The 22,811-nt window shown below is 36.7% G+C and overlaps 1 protein-coding gene across 9 annotated transcripts in view; it reads right to left on the reverse strand.

The window, feature by feature from the left end:
* Window positions 1–22,811, reverse strand: part of MTMR1 (myotubularin related protein 1) — a 38,967-nt gene that overhangs the window by 11,186 nt on the left and 4,970 nt on the right. The window contains exons 3-16 of one of the 9 annotated variants that reach the window (XM_048318701.1): window positions 22,235–22,258; window positions 19,984–20,037; window positions 18,552–18,627; window positions 17,624–17,718; window positions 17,311–17,418; window positions 16,811–16,912; window positions 16,026–16,109; window positions 15,299–15,448; window positions 14,383–14,571; window positions 13,711–13,896; window positions 10,459–10,665; window positions 9,576–9,668; window positions 4,548–4,661; window positions 2,948–3,124 (exon numbers count right to left, since the gene is read on the reverse strand). In XM_048318701.1, coding sequence (XP_048174658.1) covers window positions 2,948–3,124; window positions 4,548–4,661; window positions 9,576–9,668; window positions 10,459–10,665; window positions 13,711–13,896; window positions 14,383–14,571; window positions 15,299–15,448; window positions 16,026–16,109; window positions 16,811–16,912; window positions 17,311–17,418; window positions 17,624–17,718; window positions 18,552–18,597 — 1,551 coding nt within the window. In that variant the 5' untranslated portion in view covers window positions 18,598–18,627; window positions 19,984–20,037; window positions 22,235–22,258. The other 8 variants (XM_048318699.1, XM_048318703.1, XR_007206749.1 and 5 more) reach the window with 8 other exon arrangements.

The following is a 22,811-nucleotide window of genomic DNA, read 5'->3' on the forward strand; positions in this document are numbered from 1 at the left end:
AAAAGGTCTTCTCAGTCAATGAACTCAAATAAGATAGAATTTAAATCTAATTTTCTTGGGACAAGAAGTCAATAATGATGTAACACCTCCAAACTCAAACCAAAGAACGTTTTATTTCACTTAAGAATTAGAATGACCTTGTTGAAGCACAATTTAGCAACAAGAGATGTCCACATTTAACCTAGAATTTTGCAGAGTGGTCACTTCTCAGACTCCTGAGCTTTGAACCCTACGGAAAGAGGCTGCGCATCCTGAAGTACACAGGACCTACTGCAATACAAAATAAATGGGGCTCTTGAGGCAAATAAACACTATCAAAACCACCACCTCAGGCTTCCACAAAGCTTAGGCAGAACTGAAGATGTATCATTCTAAGCAATCTTTACAGAACATAAGAATAGTACTGAACTCTGTATGTCCTAGAGCAATGAAGAACATGCTCAGACCGTACCACACCAATAGAAGTTTGAGACAGGTATTTTAAGACAGCATACAATAATACAAAAACACATGGTTATATCAAGTTAACATTCAGTAATTTTCAAATTAAAAAAAATTTATAGGTCATATATGCTCATGTCCAGTAGAAAAGGCAATGAAGTGCAGTGATCAACTTCTCTCAGTCCATTTAAAAATCAAGCTCACTAATCAAGCTGAAATGCGAAAACCTAAAATATTGCCTCCAACCAAAACCTGCCCTTCTGCTCTTGAGACTTCTCTCCCATAACACAAAATTGGTTGGAAACAGGTACCAAAGAGCCCTTCTGATTATATTAAAAGTACTATTATTCATCCTCCCTTAAATTCACCTATTGGGCTTTTTCTCCTTTTTGGTGAGCTCCTCGAAAACAATAAACATGTTCTAGTTGTCTGAAGATGTTTTTGCGGCTGATAAAACAGCACAAGGTTGCCTTGAACTAATCATCAGAGAACTTACGTTGAATATTTAATTTTCTCTTATATTTAGTTGAAAATGAGAGTACACATTAAAAGATATTAAACAAAACCACCTTTTATCATTAGGCAGGGATGCCCATTATTTTAATAAATCCACTGATTAAGAATTTTTTTCACTGAAGATAAGTGAAGACCTGCTGGGTATCACAAGGGTCATTGTCTTTTTTTCTGTCACTGAATGGGTCTGAATGTTACTGAATTGGTTAACAGGGTGTGACAACAGACAATGCAAACAGAGAGGAAAGCAAACCTAGTATATTGTGACTGCAGAAACTATTTATTTATGTGCTTGTACAAGCTTGCGCTTTCATAAGTAGACTGGCGAATGCAATTCTGCAACAAAAAATTGTAATTTCTGCTGCTAATTTATCCAAGTAGATGTGAAACACTCCCAAATGTTGGTCATAAATATCACATAAATTCAGGCCAGAGACAAGAGGAAAGGGATGATGTATCTCCACGTGATAAAACTTACGTGGTAGAACTAAAAGTTGAAACACTTTAAAGTCCCTTGAGAAAAGCAGGTGGCAGTAAAGTCAAGGCAGTTACCAGGACCATCACATTTTGATGCCTTCAGCTGCTGATGGAGGGACCTGCTCTCAGACAGTGAATGAGTCTCACGTGCCAGAGTGACTGAGGAGCATCTCCCAGAGAAGCAGGCAGAGCACTCTGCGACAGAGAGGCAGCGAGCAGAGCTTTCACTGATGACAGCTCTGGTATTTCCTCATTATATCATCTCTTCCCCACCCTCCCCTCGTTTAGACCAGGACTGGCTTTCATGTGGTTCACAAAGCCTGTTCTCAGGGCCTGGAGATCTCAATCAAATAGTCATAAACCGACACTACTGCAGGCAGTGCAAAACCCACCCAAATGATATTCACCAAACAGGCTAAAGGAAAGATTTTATTTTGCTAAAAAGCAGCTGACAATTTCACTTGAAAAGTATATAACTTAAAATACACCATCTTTCAAAGTACAAGAGAAACAAAGCAGCTCAGAGGAAACACCTCAGTGAGAGAAACAAGCAATCCAGACTTTCCCAGGACCTCAGAAGATATTTTTCAGATACCTGGACTTCTACCAGTGTAGTGTCCTTGAAACTTACCTTGGAACACCATCTTTTACTACAGCCTCTGACTTGTGGATGTCTAATAAATCTGAAACCTGCATCTCATTCTAACTGCTAGAAGATGAAAGCAGCTTTTGAGCAATCACTTAATACAGGTAATTTATCATAATATGCTTAGGGGTACCTTGGAATGTTACCTTAATAAAGATATGGTGTAGCACACTCAGATATATTACGGCTGTGACACAATCTGAATGTTCTTTCTTCAGACTTCTAAGCATGAGAGCATATGGAACATTTGTCTGATGAGATTTAGAGATTTATCTGAATAGCAGACATTACTTATAAGAACAAATACTGGATGAATCAAGGAGCATGTATGGGGAGTGTTTAATCTTTAGTATGCCAGCTTAAAACTATAAAAGTCAATTGATAACAAGCATCCACGCGATGCTTCATTTGGAGAGCCTGCAAAATGAGTTGGTATAGTCCAGTTCTTTCAGAAACTGCTGCTATATTTTATGTCAGTGTTGGTAAAGGGCAAAACATGATCAAAAACAAAGGTACACAAAACTACGAGAAGGTTAAGGCAATAAAAGTATTAAAAAGCGTTACGAAGTATTATAGAAGTGTTATTAAAGTAATCTTCTGACAAAAAAAGACCGTGAATCTTTACAAACCAATACAGTGATACTATAACTCCCTAGTCTGAGGGTGACTTTAAGGAAAACATCCTTTTTCCAAGTTTGAACACATCCTGCATCATCTTCAAGACAAACACCCTTTCCCCTGACAGCTGAAATACGTGCAACAGATGAGCACTTTTGAATTAAAGGCTGCATTTGACACTAGGAAAAATAGTAATTTCTCTTAATCTCTGTGACCTTCACCAAAGCACTGAAGACACGTGAAAGCTCTTACCTGAGGCCGCATCCTCGGGTTCCACCTGACGTAGTAGTTCACCCAGAGTTCCAAATGGTTCAGACTGGCAACAGGATACAGCACATGGTTTTCATAGTTTACATAGAAGGGATTTGTGAACTCCTCTAACTGGCTGTTTATGTAGGACCACAGAGATACAGTCTTTGTGCTCACCTCCTGATTGAAAAAAAAAAGTTAAAATAATTAATGACATGGACTGCAAAATCTTAAACTATGATGTTAGTATCTACATATCACTAGTTCTGTCTGTGAAATTTACCTTATCTGCTAGAAAATTACATGCAGTCTGAGAACACTTCTGATAGCTGATCATTAAACAGCCTTAAAAATTTAGCAAAACATCTGAACACTTGTTTTGGTCCAAGGCTAATGGAAAAAGGAGATTTAGGCATATTATTTTCAGAGACACTAAGGTCTAGTTGAACAAAAGCAACTTGTACTGCTCATAATTTACAGCAATATATACAGCTACTTAAATATGTGGTTACACACTGACCAACTAAACTAAAAAAATTAGCTTTAACAAGAATATCAGTAAAGAGATAGGGAGTTTGGAAGATCCAAAATAGCGTCTGTGAAAAATAATTATTCAATTTTCCCACTCACACTATTTGCTCCTAACAAATAATTGATATTATGCTTTGAATTGACTATTTGTACCTTTACTTGCACTTCTGAAAGTTGCATTACTCTAAATTTAATCAGCATAATAATGATTAGATCAAAGACTGGAAATCTGAACTTACATCAGATTCATCTTGCAATTTTAAACTCCTTCAGTCTTGTAAAGCATGTGTTTCTACTACCGCTGTGTCTTAAATTGCATTTCTTTATTGAGAATTGCATCTGACTATTTATTTATGAAAGAAAGCTGTCTGGAAACCCTGCATTTGCTGAGAACATGTTATTCAGCTCCATCTTGTGGTATTTACATGCAACTTTTCCCCTACAGAAGTAGTAGAGACAAACCAAAAAAAAAAAAAAAAAAAAAAAAAAAAAGCAAAACTAAATATCACAAGGAATTGTAACTTGCTCTAAAAATATGAGGTAGTAAAAACAACAAAGCCAAAAGTAAGCAAAAGTGTACTTGGAATATTAACAAACTTTAATTTTTTTTTTTTTTCACAAACACATATTTCATTGAGTCCTAACTTCATTCATTTAGTTAATTTAAATTTCTGTAGTCCTCAACCACAAGTTCCATCCAGTTATATCCCATAGTAACCTGCCAAGTCATCCATAGGCGCTCCTCTGGAAATAGTAATAGAAATGCTAATATAATTTGATAATTAGTATTATTTAAAATTTTGTATTTTGGCTAAAAACATATACAAGAGGACTTACTAAAACCCCCAAGCCCCCAAGCAGATGACAACTAAAGACACCTAAGTACCACCTCACATAACAGCAGGGCACTCAGTATATATTTCTCATACCATGAAATGTAATGTCTGCATTGTTTTTTAAGACTATGTGACAAAAGTATCCAAAAACACAGCTCAAGTGTTCTTAGGTCATTTTCTAAGCATTTTCATATAAAATCAGAAAACCAAGAATCTGCATTATACAAATTATTTACCTCTTTTAATCTCTCTTTTTCACAGTTGCATAAGAAAGTCCCAAAGAGACAGCTGTAAAGGTGATCCAGAATGGTGATGAGAAATAGCTCGTTGAATTCAAAGGCTGCAGGAAACTGATATTAAAAAAAAATTGTAAAATTACTTTGAATTTTGTTTTAAGCAGAGTAGAAAGGAAGAAAGTCAGACATAGGAAATAACCAAATAATTCAGGTAAGATTTTTTTTCCTATTTAGGGATTATTTTCAGGAAAACTCAGCAATTTCAGTAACTCCCACTTCAATAATGCATTTCACCTACGTACTTCTTTACCAATACTTCTCAGAGCTATACTTTGCATTCATTATCCAAGTATACCAGAATACAAACACTAGCTGATGTGAAACTGGTGATACAAAGCAATCCATTTTAAGAAGCTCTAACAGTATTTTGCTCTACCCTGAACCCTCTTAAACATACGCTTTATATCTTATTACGGGACAAGAAAACATTTGGGGGAAAAAAAAAAGAAAAAAATAAGATAACGGCATTTAAGAGTTTTATTTCCTATTTCAACATGCAAGGAATTCAATAATAAAGACTACTGCACATACATTGTGCTTAACATATATAAAAAAATTTTTCTTTCACTTTCTACTCAACGAAGTTACTTTTCTCCATTACACCCCCTGAGTTTACCATCAGCTATATACAATAAGCCTTTAATCCCTCTTCTTCTGTATGGGAAAGTCAATCCTGTACATCTGAAATGAAAGAACTGTTATTCCCCCTGAGGACCATTAGGTATTTTGTTCACAAGCAGAGGTTACCTGATATATTCTAAGAAAATCAGTCAGAAATCTGAAAATGTTTCTCCTAATCTGTAGTGCTCTAAAAATCCATAAAGGAAGAAATTACTGCAAACTCCAAGGGCTGCTGCCCATTCAGATGGAAAAAGTCCTTCTTCAGTCAAATACCACAGTAGAACTACATATGGCAACTGCTTGATGTGTCAAAATAACTTTGTGTTCAGTATGACAAGGGTAGCAAATACAGACATGGAATGATAGACATTTAGAAGAATAAAAAATTGAGAAGACTTAAGGAAGCATTTCTCTCATTAACAATAAAGAGCATGTTATAAGAGAATAATATTCAGGACAAATGAAACAAACTTTGTGCACTCCCTCTGAAAGCATACATATTCACAGGAGTCTAAACTGCAAAGTTTTAGATTTATAAGGCAGAATTTCCTGTTATGTGGAGAAATCTTAAGTGAGTATTTCACATATGTAGAAGGCGGAGGACTGGCTTCTGCTTTGTGCCACTAAAGAACACTGAATACTTTGGCGTATTCAAGAGCTACTTAAAATAAAGATGACTCCTATAGTTAGGAGGAGTAACACAGCAATTGGGACTGTGGGTGAACTAGCTGATCCAGAAATTCCTCTTCAGTGTCAGCTGTGCTTTATGAAGGGCAAATGTTTATTCATGTTGAAAGTAAAGAGCTGAATAACACACAATGGGTGTGCTTGTATTAAATCCAGAAAGATCTAAGTTTTAAACAATGTTCTATAAAAAGAATATTGAGCTAAGTCAAACATTGTAAAAACATTCTCTTTCCAAGACTTCTCAAGCTAATATATACCAACTTTTGACTGAAAATTTTGAGTAAGGAGATTATCAGCATCATGAAACAGAAAATGAATGGGAACCTTCTTATTACTCTGCTACAGACTGTGCACTGTTCACCAGCACATTGTGCTCACACTGGGGCTTCTCTCACAAATCAAGGGCTGTTTTCAGCCTTCTCACCATTTCTTTTCATAAGGCATAGAGGAAATTAAGATTATCAAAATCTCTTTTTCTGTCATGTTCATAAGTTAGTACTTTTGAACTTCCTTCTCTCTAGGAAATCGTGCCAAAACTTAATTACAAAACAATGATGTTAAAAACACAGCTATTACTTTAAGGAAGTATGAACAGAACTTGACAAGCAGGTATGCTGAACCAAGTCAGGAGAAAATTCAGTGGGTCTCTGACCTCAGCCTGCTGTGTCCAGCTCAAAGCAGCAACCAGATACAGAGAGCAAAAATAATTTGCAAAGCATCAAAATGATATTTGGAAAAAACTTTGAAGACAAAGCATCTCCTAAAGGGACTCTCTTTAACTGAAAGCATTTAATGAGCCTTGTCACATCAGGGTTGTGTGTTGTGACAGGTCCATACTAATCAGAAGGATGCTGACATGGCCACTATTCTAATCCAGTGAAGCATATTCAAAATTCCATACATCAGTGGTTGCACTCCAACTAGTTTATTAATAAGTGATAGCACTTCATTGAAACCCTGTCTTTGGATACAACAGTTGTACTGTTGGAGCTGATGTATCAAGACTGTAAAGTTTCTATTACTGCTGCTGAAAAATCACTGACCTAAAAATGCCTTCCTCTGTAGTTCCCAGCCTATTAGCGTCTGCTTGAAAATTCAGGTGGAAAAATTCCCCAAATGAAAATTTACTTCTTGTCAAATCCACTAATTGTGAGAAAACACATGGGTCATTAAAATCTCCCACTTGTTGCTGCTGGAGTTGTTGGGGGTTTTTTAAAGCAGCATTTAAAAAAAGAAATTATCTTGTTTAAGTCTGATGATGACAAGTGGCATGTGATTCAGAGACATTCAAAATACACTTGCTTTTTAATCAATGAACTCGTTCTGTACTACAGTAACATTTAACATTGAAACACTTGGCACAAACAACTGTGCAATGGACAATAATGGTTTACTGAACCCTAGACAGAGGAACAGTGCACTGCTGAATGCAGTGAAAAATGCACCTCCAGCAACAGCTGACTGTTGAAGACTTTAAACAGACCTTCCTCCTGTGAGGGTTCTGTGCATGAAAGGTAGGAAGTTAAACTGCAGTGCTACATGCAAATTTTACAGTTCTGTTTCATTTTCACCAGGCATCAGTATTTCATCAGCTCACATGTGGTCTTTCCAATTGGACATCTGCTACTCAGTATCACCAGAATTTACTAAAAGAGGAGGGAAATCAGTTCACCGTATGTTTTTTATTAAAATCTGATGTCAATGTATTTCTCTCAAGTTCTCTGTTATTATATTTGTGTGTCATGAAGACCATAAACCCAAGGGAAAATATTAGGCTGTGAAGGACTAAATTTCATTGCCTGAAGCTATCTGGAAATTTGTATCTTAGTGGGAAGTTAAGAGATTCTCTCACTGTTTTAAGGTGACTATTTTAAGAATATAACTCTTAAGACCCCAAAAGAGCCTATTTGCTTGCTTTTAGCCCATGTTCAAACCAGAGCCCTTACACCCTCCTGAGGTCATTAACACTCATTTGAGCTTTGGAACATTTCACATATGTTTACCATGAACTGTAAGGCACAGAACTATCAGTGTTTTATGAGCAAGTGATCTGCGCAACGGTAAAAGGGAATCCTGTTTTTCAAAGGTCTGTGTCAATATAATCACAGTCTCCACATCTATTCTCTAAGTGTTCAAGTCAACTGAAAAATAGAAATAAGTGGGCAAGAACTGTTCAAGAACAACTTTTTCTATTTTTTTTCCTGTGCAACATTAATGATTTTTCAATATCAGTGCTGTTCACGAATTTCAGAACAATTTCTGGATCCAGGTTTTGAATGTGGTATTGGCAAAATGTTTCATAGATTCCCCCTCTGCCCTCATCCCTTTCTGTTTTTTAAACTAGAAGGAACTAAACTGTTTATAGCAAGAAATAGGAGGCAGCAAGGGAGATCACAAAAATAGAAGAGGCTGCTCTCAGTTAAGGATCTCCCCAGAGGACTTTTGTTCCTACCAGGTGTTTAGAACTGCTTCTCTTTGCTATTGTTATTAGCTTTCCTCTGAAAGAGGGACAGATTTTTTCATTTATTTTCTCCAGCCATACTAAATAGCATGTTAATGTTGAAATAGAGATACACAGAAAGAGAAAGTCTACAAGACCCCCTGGACAAGGGCCCAGTACAACAGCAGGGAACTTTCGTAAAGCACCAAAGATGACTGTTTTGAATACAAGTTTTGGCAACTATGATGTAAGTTTTTAAGAACCATGCTCAGAACAAGGTACGAGATCTGGGAGTGCTAGGATCATATGGAACCAAACTGTTATCCTCCTCCCTTCAAAACAAATCACATACTAGACAGACTTCAGTTTAACAGCTTTTACCATAAAAGCACAGATCAAGGAGGAAAAAAAAGGAAAGAAGAAAAAAGAAAAGAGAGAGGGGAAGGAAGGAAAAAAAAAAAAAAGGAGTCAAGCACCAAGAACTGCTAAATCACTTGGAAATAAAGCCTTCATGTGGACAACCTATTTCAATTACCCCATTAAAGAATTGCAATATAAAAGCTCAGAAAAACCTTGAGGTTTTGCTCATGGAGGCACAAATAAGGAAAATGAAGACTAACTCCATTCAATAATTTAACATTTCAGAACAAAAATGAGAAGATGAATATTTTGGTACTTATGGATCACTAATTTCAAAGATCTCCCCTGAGCTAGAGCTAAGAACAGTGATGGAAGTAAGAAAACTTATCAGAGAATAGGCTTGTTTGGTATAAATGCTGTCCTGTATACATAAAGATAAAAATGTTAACATCTGAGACATATATAAAAGAACTTTCTACTAACCTCAGCTCACAATCAGCCCAGATTTTTGCTGTTTCTTAAGGACAATATAAATCCACATGAACATCTACTCCACCAGTGAACATGCAACACAAATCATTTATCTCATCAATAACTCTTATTTATGTAAACAGCAAACCCTTTGTAAGCCTATTTTAAACAGAAAAAAACTGCAGGTATTTTGGTTTCAAGACAAAATCTCTAGCTCCTTGTACCTCACTTTGAGTCAAAGTTTCCCTCTGTGTGCACAGTGCAGCCACAGAGCAACTAACTCCAGGTAAACAAGCTACTGCTCTGTAAAGGAATGTGTTCTCCTACACAAATTATGTTTCCAAGTCAAAGACTGATACCTCATAGAAATACACTCTTCAGCATCTTACCTGCTTTGTCATTTGCCAAACACAGTCAATGAACTGAAGGAAAATGGGAGATCTGTCAGCATCCGCATGATCATCATCTCCATGTCCCACTCGCTGGAAGTCAGAGCACACTGCATTTCAGTCTGGTGTGTCTGCAGTACCATCCCAACACTGCGAAGCTCAGGAACTCTTAAATATGTTCCAGTAGTGAACAAGACAAGCAAGTCTTCCATAATGTTAACTTGCACTTTTCAACTACTAAAAATGCATCCCAGTATTCACTTATGGACATGCCTTCACTTTTGAGCAGAGCTGGAAAGCTCTTCCAGTTGTTTCCCCATCTTCTACTGCACAGCCACTGATTTCTACCAGTGAGTGAAACTGGTAGGAATTTATTTAAGACTGAACTGAAAAAATGGTTATTCCATCTCCACCTGTCATAACTACATGCCATTTCTACTAAACCATCTTAAGAGTCAGAGCCCACAGAATGTCATAACAATTTATTCTAATTCCCCATTAGCCCATGTGTTAAATAAACACTTCAACCTTAAATCAGAGTAATAATTCCAGCCATTTTACACTTTAGTACCTTAATTGTTTTTCTTGGTTCTCCATTCATAAGCTCCATAACATAAGTTACAATCCCTCATTCTCCTAAAAAAGCCACATGACTTTTTCTCTCCACTGCATTCAAACCACTTCATTTTTATTTACTTTATATTATATGCCACATAGAGGTTTCCTGTTAAAAATGAACAGGTCACAACTCTCTGACACACTCAGACCATTAAAAGCACACCAGAGACAACAACTAAAATGCAGCAGAGTACTCTGAGAAAATGTCCTATTCAAAGTAAAAGCCCTGAAGGTGACAAACTGCACACTAAATTTTCCAGCTTACCATTGCAAATCGATGTCCAAAACTTATCCATTCTTTCTCTACAAGAACTTCAAAGCCCTTGATGGTTCTGTAATAGCTGTCCAGCATAAGCATGGCCAGTGCAGTGAGCTGTGCAGTTCGATCCCAGCCATCACTGCAGTGCACCACTACAGAGGTTTTACCAGATTCAATTTTATCTGCAATTCGTACTGCTCCAGCAAGAAGCATCTTAAACAAAAATGAAGAAACAAGAGTATTAAATACTATCCAAAACTCTACAAAAAAAAAAAAAGTTATAATTTTATACTCTTAAAGTCATTACGTTCTAAAATTTCAGATTAATTACATAATCATCCTGATGAGAATGCTTTAAATGAGAGGTTTCCAAATGGTGGTCTGTATATTCCTAGAGGTACAAAAACTGCGTGCACTCTGTTGTCCAGGACGGAGTTCTTACCAGCTCTCCATTATCAGCAGCACATAACAAATGAACCTGGGAATCCCTTCTCTAAATTAATTGATATTCTGATGTATTATGATGAAAAGACACAAATACTGTAATCTATTCCAAAGGCTGAAAGTTTGAGGTTTTCAAAGCTCATTTCACATTAATCAATCACTCTTTCTTGCTCCATTTTCAGTTCAACTGAAACTACTGAGTTCAGAGAAAGGGACAAATCATCCAGCTAATCTATATCAAAACACAACCCAAACAAACCCAGAAAACCCTGGCTGGGAGCCTGTTCTGATTTGTTGGTGCATGCAGTATACACTGCATTCAGCTTCTGAGCTGACCATCAATAGCCTGGATTTGGGAGCAATGCAGGAGAGGACAGGACAGAGATGGCACAGGACTTAGATCACCTGTGTGAACTTGCTACTCTTGTCCCCACTCAAAACCACACCTATTTTGTTCCCTAATGCCACCCTCTAGCTTTTTAGAAACTTAAATAAACTCTCTCCTGTGAAGACTTGTCTCTAACATGACCTCTCATGGCACTGAAAAATATATGGGGGAAAAAAACAACCACTAGAAATGGGACCACAGAAGAATTCCTATTCTGCATTCCAACATCAGAAAATGTAATCTTGCAAAATATTTGCACTTTTCACTTCCCAGGCATGTAAAAACATCTTCTGGGAAGTAGGAAAGCGAGCATCTGCTGGAGAACCTGTGCACAAGACCAGTCTTCAAACCTCTTCCAAGAACCATGTTTTAGAGACAATTTCCATTGATTCTATCTTTCATTGAGCATATCTTTTATGGTAGAATTGAAGGATGCCAGGGTGGAAATATCAAGAAATAATACAAAAGTGCCTATGAGAGAGCCGAGTTCGTGGTCTGAACTAGTTAATTGCCAATTATTTCAGTTAGAAATCTCTACTGCACTAAATAGAAAAACAGTTTGGTCTTCAATAAAAGCAGAAAACGAATTTATTTATTATTTAACATACAGGTACGCAATAGCTTGCTTTAAAGAGAACACAGATGCCTCTGAAGGAAAACAGCTGGGAATAACAGAACAGGTACAGGAAATGAGCAAAAAATGGGAGACAGAAAACACATTTACTATTAATTCAGCAAGTATCTGTGGAGTATGTGAAGCACTTTATTCCACTTTGGACAACAGCCTTTAGAAAACAGCTTCCTCTACAAATTTATTACTCTTTACAGATGTTTCAAAACTTAGTAACCATCACAGTATTTCAGTTAGGGCTCTTCATGAATAACTGGCTTTGGATTGGCTTAAAAAACAAGAACTGAAAAACAGTTAATAGTGCAAGTTCTACCCTCAGACAGAAGATATCCTGGGTGTGCAATAAGCACCAAGTGACCCACGTTGCTACTCCTACCTTCATACACAGAGAGTTACTGGTGCCTTCACAGACACTCCCGGACCATCTCTGAAGCGCTGTGGGTGCCAGGGGTTGGAAGGTGAGTTTCCAGTAATGCATTGCATTAAACTGGGACACAGCCACACTGGTCTGAGCCCAGAAATCAGCAGATGTGTTAAGAGTAAAGCTGTAGATTGTTAATGCTATTACAAGCCAAGTCAAAAGGCAAGGAATTCTTGGAAAAAATCTCAGAAAGTTACTATCAACACAGTAACACAATAATGGCAGCTTTTAAAAAATCAGCCTGCAGTTTCTGCTGTCAGTACCATTAATGTGAAGCAGCATGTAAGGGACAGATTAATGAATAATGTCACACATGTGTCAACTCTTTAAAATAATTTAAATGAAATTTCCAATTGCTGTGCTATTGTTGCCTGTCTGACAGTGGTATCAAAGTTCACTCCTGACACTGCCTAATCCAATAACCTCACCAGAGTCAGCAGCAATGAAAGGTGACCATGGGCACACAATAGACTACTGTATTTAATGCCAGGGTGGTAAGAAAAGTTTCCAGATACTAAGATTCCCAAAGCTGTTTCAAATAGTTCAAATTCAAGAAAAGAAGAAAATTAAACTGTTCCCAAAATATCATTAAATATGACTCTTAATTTCATGTTTGCTCCCTCTACTGGCTCTGCTGCAGTTGTCAGCTGGCACTGCTGAACAGACAGTCAAACTAATCAACGACCCCAAACATGTTTTGCATGACATTTGAGCCAGCTGCTAATAAAACAAATTACACTCCATCCACATTAATCATAAACAGCGGATTGAATGTGGTAATGAAATAATCTACTCTAAAATAATTTCAAAGGTTAGTGAAACTGACTGTAAAACTGAGTGTGGTAGTGACTTATTTTAATATTACGTTAAATAGGGCAGATGATAACCTGATAGATCACTGACTACAAACAGCCCATGAAAATGTAGGTGCCCATCACAAGAACAGTAACATTGCACTGAAGGAGGGAAGGATGAGAAGGACTGCAGAATTCACAGTCAAGCCCTTTTGGCAGTGGCTCAAATATAATCTGAAGTTCCCAGGGCATTCTTCCAAACAAGAGGGATAACCCTGGACTGCTCACTAACATTCCTTCCCAAGAAAATAAAACAGTGTCCAGCAGTAAATACGATACTGTGCTATTGGGAATTAACTCACTGTCTGCCAGTACCTAAAACTGGACATACAAAGTTATTATGGAATGCTTAAAATGCTGTGTTCTAAGTGACTATTTAAAAATAAAACTTTTTCACAAGATTATCCTGATTAAAGCAACATGCTTGAGTTTCAACATTTTTTTGGCAATATTTTCTGAAGTGCAAGTTAAAAATATGGTTTAAAAAAGTAATTGATTTTTCACATCAAAAACATTTTACCCTTATATATTCCAGCCAATGTGTGGAGTCCACGTTTGACAGCCACCGAGTCTCATCAATAGTAGGATAAACTATTTCTTTAAGTTTCCGCAGGGATTCTCTCATTACGTGTATATTGTGAATCTCCAGAAAGACCAGCTCTGCATTTGGGTAGGCACTTTCACTTTCATATCCTCCACCTTTAGCCTGTCATTCAAAAGGTAAAAAACAGACAATGAGAAGAACACGTATAGGACTTCAGGGACAGAGAGAATTATTTTGCTCAAGTTTCAGCATTTTCTGAGAGAACGGATTATTTTAGCCCTAATAAAAACATATTTTTGGCTTTTGTTTTTCTAAAAAAACTAGAGGGTGTTTTTTTAGGTGAAAGAAATTCTAATTGAACAGGCTACATTTGATAATCCATCCATATACCTTCCCCTTATTACTGATGAAAGCTTTGATCTTCTGTGAGCTTTACTGCATGATTTCTCAGCTATATCTTCATGCTGCCTTTGATTCCTGCCAGCCTTTCCAAAATGCTACAAGCAACTTACCTTCCTTCCCCTGCCCTCTTTAGGGACCCTTTCTTATCTCTTTTCAGCATCAGGTTCTCCATATCCTGGTATCTGGCTCAAGCTTCAGCCTTGTAATAAGGCTGATGAACTAATGCTAGTTATGATACCAACCTACCTTGTTCGTATCTGCAACACTATTCTGCCTGGCATCAAAGATGATAAGTTTATGTGACTGAGCATTGGCATCCATTATTGTCTGCAAATATTTTTCATCTTCTTTGCAACGCTTATCATTTGGGCCAACTGATGGCTGGCTGCATCGTGTTATTGTTGCTTGGCTCTCAGGATGAATCCAGGATAACACCTGGAATAAGAGAATACTATTTAATTTACTATACTACTATAAAAGCAGCAGGCCAGAGAACAACTAGACAATCACATGCCTATTTGGCATTATTTCCTGGCAAATCAACAAATGCAAGTTTAAGGACAGGCCGATGCAAAAGCATATTGACAGCACACTAGCACTGACTGCTCATCCCAAATCTGAGGCTGGAGTACAGAGTGATTCTAAACATCTCAGCTTTTATTTCTAATAGCAACTTAGCCTGTATCTTTCAAACTGGAAAAAGAAGGGCAGTGGAAGAAGAGAAACTGCTTCCATGTGGAAGGCTATGGACCTGTACACTACCTTGCTAAGCATGATAACCAACACCATCTACCATATTTACAGGGGTTCTAATGCTACCTTGTCTAATCTCAAGCAAAGCACTATGGCCATGACACATTCTACTCCAAATCAAGCTAATACATGCCAGAGCATCAGACACCACTGTGGCCTAGAAGTGCTAACTCTAAACAAAAAACTTACTACATGACACAATAATTGCACAATTAAACTCACACTTGAGCTGCTCTCTTCAGTTCTAAACCCATTGAGCCTAATTCTTCTTTCTTTGCCCCCCACCCCATCTCAGGAAGGAAGCCATCCCATTGTTATTTAAAAAATAAAGCCTAAAACAACACTAATAATTTCTTGTAAGCTACAAATTTCAGAAGCACTTATATCCTCTTGTACAAGTTTCACTTACAGGAACTCTCCCTTTTGCTCTAAATGCTGCCACTTTTGAGAGGTCATCGTCCTTTACACTGGTTGGCACAACAAGAACAGCAGGGTACGTATCACAAAGCTCATAGGTGCTGTTAATTTTTGATATTTTCCAGCTCTCATTGGGCAAGCCCTGTATGAAAGTAAAAACAGTTTAGCATTTTTCAGGTTAGGCCTTTACATATCTGAGTTTCGGGCAATGAAAAATTTTATGTCCTGCATCCTTTTTAAAAAAAGGCATGCCCACGTTTTCTTTTAAATAAGTTAAAAACTTAGGTATTCATGCTGAATCATAAACCAATGGAAGTCTTTCCTACTAAACTGATATGGAAAATAACCATATGGAAAATGTAGATTTAAAATTACAAACAACAGTCAGTCTTCTGTTTAATGCTGCTTACTCAAATTCAATTTTTTATAAAGCCTGTATTTTGTAGAAACAGCACTTGAAAAATGTGGATTTCAGAACCATGTTAAGTTAGACCAATTTGCTCAAGTACTCAGCACCTGTACCTCCATCAACTTTAGCAGGTGCTCAATGCACTCAAACTCAGGCCACTTGCATTTTATTACCCAAACATGAGATGTAGGCAGTTAGTCCATGTAGCAAGAGCTGAAAATGATGAGTTTTCTGTAACATTTTTTCCTTGTTTAAATGGCTCTGGGAGAGATGGAGAAAAAAAACCACACCAAGTACTTCTATAACTTACCTGCCTCTTATATTCTGCCATTGGATCATAGACTTTCCAGCCATTAACTGCAAACTTTTCTTTATAGCTGAATGCAAAAAGAGGCTAAAGACAACAAAACAAAATCATAAATTACTGCCTGACAGGTTGTATGCACAACAAGCTCCAAACAGTGAACACTCCAGTATTTCAAATCTAACACTTATAAAACTCTTGGAACAGCAGACATAACACCGTCAGTCAAGACTGGAAAACACTGAGCTAGAAAGAGGATTAAAAATAGTTTTCTCCATTAAGTATGAGTTTAAAATTAACAAAACCAAGACAGGAAACAGAAAGTTCAAGTTACTTGCCTCTGATCACACAACACATCAATGGCAATGCCAAGATGAGAAAATTGGTTTCCTACTCCTGACCAGTTCCTTACCCACCCAGGCAAATGGAAACAGAATTCTGCAGCTAACTAATAACAAGATTAATTGTACCTATTTGTTGTACTAGACAGAACTTCTATATGAAATTACCTACTGCAGAAAATAAGAGTCAATACATACATATTTTTAATCAGCAACATTAGGCAAATCTAGATCTCAAGGGTTATTTATAAATTAACTTCAATAGCAGGACACAGCAGTGTTTGATGAATTAATACAAAAAGCACCCAGGGTCAGAATGGCCTGCCTGCTCTGCAACAGATTTTATGAATCAACACTTCAAAGTTTGTTATAAAGCCCTTGTATTTCCTCCCCTACACTTTCCCAAAAGAGGAGAGCCAGTGACAGCCTCCTCTCCATCTTAAGACTTACCAGTCCATTAGAAACAGGAAATGCACGTATTACAAGGTTTTCAAAGATCTCCAATCTGTTCTGCTCTTCCTGTTTATAGGCCAGCCGCAAATTTCTCATATCCTGTCAAAAATAAGTTACAGTTTTACTCTATGATAAATTAAAAAAAAGAAAAAGCAAATATAAGACATTTGAAGGAAGGCATATATGGAACACAAAGTCACTGACATCATCTAACCCCCAAGAGAACAGAGTTCTGTAAGCATTCATATGAGATAACTAGGAGTGTCATTAAAGATGCTTGATATAAAAATAGCCACTTTTTCTTTGAATTCACCCTTGAGACAAAATGCAGAAGTGTTTAAGACTGCAAGTATCATAGAGGAATTGAAATAAATGAAGCACAATTCAAATACAGGGAACTGATCAGACAGAAAAACAGCACATGGGCTGGCAGATTCCTCTTATAGAAAAATGAAATGAAAATATTTTAATATTAAAAAATCTCTACCATGCCTTACCTTGCAAACTATTTCTATACCACATGAATTGTCTCCATGGCTCTGTACTCCAATTTTTTCAACCCTACTTATAACTCCAAGGGGAACATCAACAACAAAAGGTGGATCCTGAAATTTGTATATAAAACAATTTTATTACATTAGAAGAAATACAAATTAATATTATTCATATGTGTTTCATTAGAGCCAACAATAATTCCTGTTTAGTAGACTGCTGTGAAACATCACACTTCACTGAATTTGTCACTTTTTGAAATCTACTTCAGCAACATTCCTACCTGAAACAATAGGCAGATAGATAGTGAAGTCTTACCCTCTCAACACTTTTGATAAACATTCTGAAGTCCGTCACTGTGAGCGTACCACTGACTGCTCCCATAAATGGACAGATATACATAACATCCTTAGCTGGAAAACAGATCAATTAAAGCTTTGTTTTACTGTTATAGACATTTACTCCATAACAATCTATTTTCATTTGAAACTCACAAGATTTTGATGCTTGACCTCTTTAGGAAAGCTTATTCTTGCAGAGTTGTCTTTATCTCAGCAATGAAAGCAATCAAATTCCTTAGCCCCACTGCTGCTCAGCAGCTCCTCAGCACCTGGGGCAGGGCTGCAGCAAGGGCAGGCAGGTCCCCAACACCCTGCAGGTACCCCCAGCTGCAGGCAGCTCTGGTCCCTGCCCTGAGGTGCAGAGCACCCACACTCACCCGAAAGACAGAGCATCCAAAGGGGCAATTACTGATCCACATGCACCCAACCTCCAAGTAATTCAGTTCTATGCCCACATATTCATTTTCACTTCTATTTGTGGGTATTCTTTCCTAGTGAAGTACTGCACTGCTAACACAGAGCTCACTGTCACAAGCCAAAGCGAAATAAATCCCCCTAAGAACTGGAAACTAAGTTTACTGCAACCTCATGTTTTTTGATACTACAATTTTGAAGCTATGACACATTCTTGGCACCCCCAAGCAGAAGTACAATACATACACCTCTATGGAACAAAAAATCCTTAGGAAAAAAAGAAATTATCTATATGGAGCAAGTCATCCTCTGGATCTGGTTTCTCCTGCCAACACTTGGATTTAAAAGACAAAGAAAAGAAATCCACATCTAATCAGTTAATCTAAAGTGGCATTAAATTAAATAACAAAAGTCAAAAGGAAATAATATTATGTTTTTAAATAAACTAGCAATTTAATAGTATTCAATGCAGCACTCAGTAGTACACTTACCGATAACTTTGATTGATTCTCCAGGAAAAAGTGGAGCCTCTTCCATCTGTGCTAGTTTGTTTCCATCCCGCAGTGCCTGGCAGAAATCCAAAATCGTGAGTAAATCTCAGTCTCCATCTGTACCACATCGATATATTTTGATGCAAAGTGCTTTTACTACCAGATTACTGAAACACAAGAAGTGTGTCCTTTTTTAAATCACACAACTGTACTAACAGTACCACAGTAAAAGAAAGGAACAAAAAACAACCAAACACAAATTTTTGTATTAAAATGTAACACAGACATACACATTAGTAACATATTAGTAACAAAGCATTTATGCAACAATTAGTTTCACATGCTAGCTACATATAGCATACAAAAATATGAACAATAAGATCAGCCCAAATTAGTAATTAACATTTTGTTAGTGTTTTGCTGAATGCAGGTATTATTTGGGGTATTTTATCTATTTGAGAACATTTTCAAGCTCTTATTATTTTTTTAATTCTAATGCTGCTTATTTAATATTTGATTGTTTTCATCTGAGAAAATTATATGGCAGAAACTTTATTTAACATTTTAACTTTGTGGTTTTGATAGCAAGAAGCACCCCACAATGCTTTATTTCAATCAATACCTTACTGAGAGTGCCACAGGTTATGTAATAGGTTCACTATAGGAATTTTGGATCCAGAAGGTCGGATTAAGAATGAAGTAACAACAAAATACAGAAGAACTATTAGCAATTTCAAAATACTGGTTAGTTTCATAACTTTTCATTGAGGTAAATGGCTTCATTGCTGAATGATACATGATGGATTCTTTGGGTCCTTTGCTGGCAGCTAAGATCTACAATGTACTGAAGATTGTAATACAGCATAAAACAGTTTGTGGGTCTGTTAAGGACCACGAGTGAAAGTGATCTCAGGTCAAAATGATGAGATATTAGGGTTTCAATTTTTTACATCCTGAATAAATATAATGGGCTAACTTGTTAAAGCAAACAAGGAACCTTTCCCTTGTATTGCAGCTCTGACCCACATATACGTAATTGGGAGGATCTGTCTGCTTCCAAATAGACTACCACAAGCCCTCACTAATAAATAATTTCTAAAAATATTTCAGCTGATCTCTGGCTTCAGATTTCCTTGAAAACTATTGAAATTTTACATGCAGCACCCAATCACAAAAAACAATGTGTAGAGAAATAGCCAGTGCTTACAAACTGAGGATGGATGTGCTCTGTTGTGTGGGGCTTATGTTCAGCATTACATTTTAGACTACATGACCTTGCAAGAAAAGTCTGCCTATCACATAACCAGTTACACACTAAATGCTTTCTAGGGCTTCTCTTGAATAAGAAATGTAAGATTTGTATGCACTGTATGAGTACTAATATATAGTACCTTGCTACACAGTTAATGAATGAAAGATGAGTAAAACTTGCCACCTGATCAGGTTCTGCTTCAGAATGATAGCCATTGTGTCCATCCTGAATCTCCTGCTTTGCATGAGGCAGCAGTAGAGCAAGAGAGAAGTAACAGCAAAAAAAATGCAAACAACAGGTGAAAGGACAGAATCTTCTCAGTTTTTGTTTCCCTTTTTAAAAATTTCCTTAAAAAGACAGCATATACTTCGACTCCAGTTTAGCTTTCCAAAATCTTCCACTCCTGGCACACATTACTTTCCACAGAAAGGAATCCAAGCTATTAGCACCATCCTTTGAACGTTATTTGGCACAACACAAAATGAAAAATTTACTCCCTTTTTCACAAAAGAATCAGTGCTCTGTAGATAAGAACATAAAAGTATGTACTGTCTTTTTAAGACAAATAACCTTACAGTGAAGAAAATTAATTTCAAAAACACCACATGCTTATCACTAGAAGAAATTGAGTACAGCTCGCAAAGGCAGCATTATGGGAAAACTCATGCAATCTTTCACAGAAAAAACCAGGTCGACACCAAATAGAAGTATCTAGAGACTTTAAAAATGCTTTACTGTGTAAAACACGTTGTAACTGAACTCTCAACTTTATAGTTTAACGTATCTTTCCAGCAACTTCTATGTTGTGGCTTGAAACTCAGCCAGTAACTTCACAGAACCTAAAATCACTACTCACAGCAAAATAGGCAAACAATTCACATTTTCACATTAATTGATTTTTGCATCAATTGGCAGCAAATCCTGAACATTAATTAAACTTCTTTAATAAACATAAGGTCCTTATGCACACCAGAAAGAAGCACAAATGTCATCAGGTCAGCTGAAGGAATTGTTTTAGTATGTTCAGCCAAAAATGTTCTTCCGTCTTCTTTCTTTAACAACTGGAGAGAAGTTGTGCTCATGACAGTCTATTACTCCCAGTTTAAATGCAAAGAACTTCTCACTTGGTCAGACTGTAAAATCAGCCTCAGTCTAAATTTACAAATGTTTGTTAAAAGTCAATTTCTCTTTTTACAGGATTTCTACAGAACCCTCAAGAAACAACTTAGAAGAAGGACTTCAGATACCTTCAGATAATTTGAACTTTACATGAGTTAAAAAAATTGTAAGCACTTAAAAAACCCTTTCAAGTTATAAAGGACTACTAACATTTAGGTATGGCTAGAATTCTGTTATACAGAAATTACTTAAATTTCAGATTATAATTATGTTGTTTCTGAAATCAAAGAAAAATAGACATTGTGATCTCTGGAAGAAAACCAGCAGGACAATGAGCAAATACACCAAAGAATTTTAAATATATGAAAGACAAAGAAGCAGAGCAGACCATTCAAATATCAAAGCCTTTACACAGAACTGGGAAAAACTGAACAAAACCAGTTTTTGTTACTCAACTCAGACCAATTATTTGAAGCGTTAGCTATTTAAAAGAAAAAAAAAAGATCAACTTGTGGATTTGGATGATTGGACTAAACACATCATTTTAAAATATGTAAACAATGGATGAGAAAAAGAAATCATTCAGACTTCATCTCTTGGCTTCAGACTGAACAAGAGGTCTTTGTTTGAATAAAAGTGTTGGACGCATTTCATGAACAATGTCAAAACACTATCCAGATCACTTCTCACTCCATAAATGTTACTAAGAGAGAGGGGCAAGAAAACAAGGCCCTTCTTAATCTTCAATGAACAATGGGCAAGCTCTAGTATCAAAATTATCATTAAAAAGATGTAGGTCATTGCACTAGTGCCTAACTTCAAACATAACCTTCAATCCTGTTACAGCTTGGTAACAACTAATGTAAAACAAGTACAAAGGCAAGCATGAATTTGGAACTTATTTAAATAGGACAGACACAGACTTAATGCTTTCACCACTGGTATTCTTTAGCATAGACATGTTAGAGCTGCTAACACAGTACTCTGCACTCTGAAGCATGTAAACCTGAATTGCAAGCATCCATTTTGTCAAAATTAATGTAATAAAACTGAAGTTAGTATTGCACATTCATAACATAATTTTAAAATATTGCTCTCTTACACATTGACTTTTATTGCTCACGAAAACATTGTAATGTATATAAAGCATTTCTATGGCAAAGAAGCTGTTGCACTGCATAGCAAAATGGTCTGACTGGTTCATAAAACCCATTAATGAGGTAAAGAAGAACGCTTGACACACCAAGATCTCACACAGCACAAGAGACACACAGGTAGGAGGCCGTTCACTGCTAGCCAAAGGTAATCTTACCCGTATAACCGGCCTCCTGTACACCTGTTAGTTAAAATATAAAATGTTATCCAATGAAACACACAGATTTGATTCGTTAAAGACACTATATCTTATTTCACCAGATTTTCAAAAGAACTCTACTCCCAAACATTTTAATTATAGCTGAATTTTGAAAGAACAAAACGAAACTATGCAGAACTAGTAACTTTCATTTGCAGGATTGTTTTGGTCTAAAAAAAAATCTCAGCCACTTCATTTTAGTGATGTAACAAACACCAAGGTCTTTGGATAGATTCATTCCTAATCACCCTTTTATCCTGCTACAATGTGCTATTGTTGTAAGAGAAGAAAGAGCCTGGTAATCCTTCTAGGTGGAATACAATAAACCTGCACTAACAGCCATGAAGGAGAGCCACCTGATCTTTCAGAGAAAGACAACTCTTCCCAGCTTCTGAAGGTGTTTGTAGTCAGCAACTACAATCTAAGCAATTTTCATTTATATGAGCCCCTCATTCAAGAACACTCTGCAGGCAGAGCATGTGTCAGAGAAGACACACAGAGCACAGCTCAACTCAGACTGAGATCATGTTGCTGC

Source organism: Corvus hawaiiensis, chromosome 14 (genome assembly GCF_020740725.1).
Source record: "Corvus hawaiiensis isolate bCorHaw1 chromosome 14, bCorHaw1.pri.cur, whole genome shotgun sequence".
Lineage (NCBI taxonomy): Eukaryota > Metazoa > Chordata > Aves > Passeriformes > Corvidae > Corvus > Corvus hawaiiensis.